Raw genomic sequence first — 4689 nt, forward strand, 5'->3', positions numbered from 1 at the left:
TGGGAACAAGACAGCATGAATGGCAGGGTGCCGATGGGGCCTGGAAGGGTAAACCATGGGGCTTGGATATCAAGGTTCATGGATCCCCAGTGGGACAAGCCATGGGACCCTAGTTTGGTGAGCCATGGTCCCCATTGGAGTGACCTGTGGGCACCCAGAGGGGTGGGCCCCTTGGTGGCAGGCGGTACCATGGGGCAGGAAGCAGCAGGGGTGCGGAAGACGGAGGCCCTGCGCACTGGGCTGTGCGCAGAGGCTGTTCGCACGCACGCCACGGCTCACCCCGCCATGGCTGCGACCAGCGCCTTCCTCGTGCCCGTCCTCTTCCTCTGCGGGCTGGGCCCCTACTTTGCTGCTGCCCGCAGTCTCTCAGGTAAGGGGGCACATGGGCCCCAGGGGGGTGGGAGGCCACAATACTCCATGGGTAGTGGGGCTGGGAGATGTTACTCCCTAGTGATGACGGACAAGAAGGGCAGGATGTGAGGCTGCGTGGGCCGGTGAGCTGTTGGGATGTGTGGCAGAGACCCCATTGCCCTTCGATGCACCCTGAGATCTCCAGCACCTACATGGCCCCTTGTGATGGGGCTGCCGGGAGAGCCGGGCTGTGCCCCGGGGCACCCTTGGGTGTCCTTGCTTCCACCCTGGTGCTGGAGCGTTGCTGGCACCACTGGTCCCATGGCTACCAGCCCTGTGGCTCTCCTGGCCCTACAGCTCCCTGCCCCACAGCTCTGCTGGCCCTGGTGCTGTCAGCCCTGCAGGCAGTGCTGCTGGGAGGGACCCTGGCCATGGGGATCCTCTGTGGCAGGCCGGAGCAGGGGGCAGCGGCAGGATGCAATGTGCAGATCTTATCGTCCCTGTGCGTCAGCCAGGCAGGGCAGCAGCTGGCAAATCCACGCCAGCCACCCTTCCCATCTCGATCATGTCAGTGGTGCCACTTACAGGCAGGGAACAGGGGACAGCGGCTCCTCTTTCCACTCAGCACCCTCACCCCAGCCATCATTTTTCTGAGAAAAAGCCCGCTTCTTGACTGGCTATCAGTAAAACACCAGCTTTCCATGGAAATGCAGCCTCTCTGTATCCCTGGACCTCCTGGGCTGCCAGGAAGGTGCTCTCCATGTCTGCTTGTGGAAACAGCCGGAGTACAATGCCTGTTTGCTGTGTTGCATTATGTTACAACCCAGAAAAGCCCAGCTCTGACTTTCTTCTGCAGTGCTGGCTGATGGATTTGGTCCTCGAAAGGGACCAAGTGTCCCATTGCCTGACTTTTAGAGGGAAAAATCAATTTTCTGGGAGTTTCTAGGACAGCTCTCAGCTGCTAGCAGCTGGTTTGGCACTTGCAAGGGCTCTGCAAGGCGCCTCAGTCCATCAGAGATCCTCATCTCAGAGCAAGCTGCGGCCACAGCCACCAGAATGGATTGTGGTGTGATAACTGCCCTGTGGACCAGCGCTGCCTCGGTGGCTCTGAGCCCCCAGCCAGCTCAGGATGTGGCCTCTGGCTGCGTGGGCAGGAGTGGAGCTGGCACAGCGCAGCGGAAGGAGGGTGCAGAGCTGCTGGTGTAGGTGCCTGGAGCTGCTGCCTGGCCTCCCGGGGCTCAGCAGTGTTTCCTCCAGAGATCAAACCACCAGGGTTTGGGCCCTGTCTGAGTGGTGGAGGGTCTGTGGTGGGAAGCACAGATCAGCGTAGACCCCGTCACCCAGACACAGGGGCACCTGCAAGCACCCAAAAGGCTAACAGCGAGATTAATTTAGTCAGGATGGACACATCAGGAACAAATCCTGGAAGCCTCCCAATTTTCTCATAGAAGAAGCAAAATGGGGTGGCAGAGAGAGGTTTCTGTCCTGTCCCACAGAGCCAGGGGCTGCAGACAGTGGCTATGGGGTGACTAAGGGGAGCAGATGGAGGAATTGGGGTGAAACTGCACATGCGGAGCAAGAGGAGCCGATGGCACAGATGCAGGATGGACAGATGCTTGGCCAGCAGTCCTTTGGAGGAAGATGTGGGGCTGCTGGCAGCCCAGGCATCACCGTCACAGAGAGCTGGGAGCTTGGCATTGCAGGCAGGCTGCACTGCAGCTCCACCGGGAAGAGCTGGGCTTGTTTGGCTCACATGGAGGAAGGCTGATGGGGATGTGCAGGGAACCCTGGCATGTACCATGTCTCCCCGGTGCACCCCTGAGCCCTGGAGCAGCCACCCACTGCCACGGTGCCCTGTGGTGTCTGTCCTTTGCAGGGGTGAAGTGTGTCTTCTTCAACGAGGAGTACATGACCTGCATGTGGGGGAGCAGAGAGACACTCACAGCCAACTATTCCCTCTACTACTGGTAGGTGCTCTGGCCCCACGGCCAGCCCCACAGCAGGGTGTCCAGGGGTGGGTCCCGGTGCGGCATCTACTGCCAGAATCACTGGTTCCAGCATCAGCCTGCTCCTCTTCCCTGAGCCCAGGGTTTTGTCTCCAGAGCACTATCTCCAGGGCAAGCAGGACAGGATGCGCTGGGGAGAGGGATCCCAGGTAGGGCTGGGGTGTGCAGGGTCTCGGGGTGCCCCAGTAACCCACTGCGGCACAGGTACGAGAACAGGTCCCCCATGGTGGAGTGTAAGCACTACCTGCAGGACCAGGGCACCAGCATTGGCTGCCACTTCAACCAGAGCGAGATCATCCAGTTCCAGACTTTCCGCGTCCTCGTCAACGCCAGCCTCGGCGGCAAGACCCTGGAGATCCCCAGCGAGCACATGCAGCTGCAGGACTTGGGTATGGAGTGGTGGAGGGCACCCACTCTTCTCTGCGGGGCAGGAGCAGGGCTTCAAGTCCCCAGGGCTGCCCGATCAAGGTCTCGGCTGGCAGCAGGGCCACCGGGGCATGGGGTCAGCACCTACCGGGCGTTACCTGTGCCTTGCAGTGAAACCGTACGCGCCTGTCAACCTGACAGTCCACAACATGAGCAACAACCAGCTGCAGCTGACCTGGACCTCCCCGTACCGCAAAGCCGATTGCCTGGAGCATGCTGTCAAGTACAAGAGCAACAAGGACACCAGCTGGACGGTGAGATCCTCCAGAACACGGCACCCTGGCAATTGTGCCTGGGGACGAGCTGCACACCAGCCCCCACAGCAGTGCCGGCCCCCATCACATGGCCTACCACTCTCTGCAGGAGCATCTGGTGAAAGGAGACATCTTCTCCTTCCCCAGCGTGGACTATGAGAAGTACTACACCTTCTACGTGCGCAGCAAGATCAACAGCTACTGTGGCAGCACCAAGCTCTGGAGCGAGTGGAGCATCCCCGTGGTCTGGGGCAGCAACTCCACTGGCAAGGGTAGGTCCTGGGGGCTGCAGCAGGACGGGATGGGCTGGAGCATGGTGGGACTCAGCAGGTAAGGGACAGCCAAGCATGCAGAAAAATGGCCTGGGGCAGCAGCTGTAGGGGCAAGACCCGTCTGGGCACCTGGGACGCAGGCAGCAGCCTCAGCCCCTGCATCCTTTGCACTTCTGAGGCCAAACATCCCCTGCCAGCAGGACCTGGTGACTTTTGCCAGAGGTTTCTTAGCCCTGGAGGGCTGCTCTGGCATAGCCAGTCCAGGACGGGGTCAGCAGCCAGTTGTGGTGACAGCATGGCAGGGCTTGGGGACAGGCCCTTTCTTCATCCTCTGCTCCTAGCTGAGCCCTGCCGTGGCCAATGCTGAGCTCCCAGAACCACCCAAAAAAGGCCACTGGTGTGCCCACCTCCCTGCCGTGGCACTGCGCCCACCGAGGGCCCGTGTCACCCCGGCTCTTTCCAGGTGAGGCAAAGAAGCAGCTGCACAGTTTCTGGATCCACACTATCTTGATCCCCATTGCCTCCTGCCTGCTCTTGCTGGTCCTTGTCGTCCTACTGGTGCGCATGGAAAGGTGAGCGTGGGGGACTGGTGGGGGGCAGCAATGCTGGGGCTCTTCCCCTCTGACACGTCTCTCCCACACAGGGTGTGGGTCATCCTCATGCCCCGAATCCCCAACCCCAGCAAGAATTTTGATGACATCTTCATCACACACAATGGCAACTTCCAGGTAAGGCAAGCAGCTCTGCCCAGGGCTCACCTCCTGCCCAGTGAGATTGGGGCTGGGCTGAGTGGTGGCTCCTCTCACCCCACTCTGCTCCTTGGAGGAATGGGTTGGAGTCCCTAAAGACGTCATGGAGAGCTTCACGCCCAACTACAGCGAGAGCATCTGCTACGTGAGTGAGCTGCCCACCAAGGACAGCTACGAGCCCCTCTGGGAGAGCAGCAACCACCCAATGCCTGTGATACCTGGAGCCCCGGCTGCCCCTCATGAGCACAGCCCCTACAAGAACAGCTACGTGGAAGCATGACACACTCCTACACCCTGCACCTTGCATGCTCCGCACCTCTGCTGCCCAAAACCTCGCTGCCAGGCAGGCCTTGCTCCCCGCTCCCACCCTGCCTCTGCCAAATACCCAGGACCTCCAGCCCTGCTCGATGCCGCCGCCACGCTCAGCCCCCTGTGACGTGGTGGCTGTGCTGCACTGCAGGGTGCTGAGTGAGCATGGTGTGCTGGGTGCACTGGGTAGTGCACAGGGTGCATTGCATAGCACCCTGGGTGCACTGTTGATTGCACTTGGTGCTCTATCTGGTGCATCGGGCGCACTGGGTGCTGCTCTGGACGCATTGCGGCTGCCCTGCTTGTGAGCCACCCTCTAACG

The 4689-nt window shown here is 60.8% G+C and overlaps 1 protein-coding gene across 1 annotated transcript; it reads left to right on the forward strand.

The window, feature by feature from the left end:
• The first annotated feature begins 285 nt into the window (after positions 1–285).
• IL2RG (interleukin 2 receptor, gamma) lies at positions 286–4338 on the forward strand. Its single transcript, XM_010180248.1, has 8 exons — positions 286–370; positions 2228–2318; positions 2562–2746; positions 2895–3037; positions 3147–3309; positions 3773–3881; positions 3953–4037; positions 4135–4338. The coding sequence occupies exons 1-8, from the start codon at positions 286–288 to the stop codon at positions 4336–4338; spliced, it is 1065 nt and encodes a 354-aa protein (XP_010178550.1).
• Positions 4339–4689: the final 351 nt, after the last annotated feature.

The sequence above is a fragment of the Mesitornis unicolor genome, unplaced genomic scaffold (assembly GCF_000695765.1).
Source record: "Mesitornis unicolor isolate BGI_N332 unplaced genomic scaffold, ASM69576v1 scaffold44862, whole genome shotgun sequence".
Lineage (NCBI taxonomy): Eukaryota > Metazoa > Chordata > Aves > Mesitornithiformes > Mesitornithidae > Mesitornis > Mesitornis unicolor.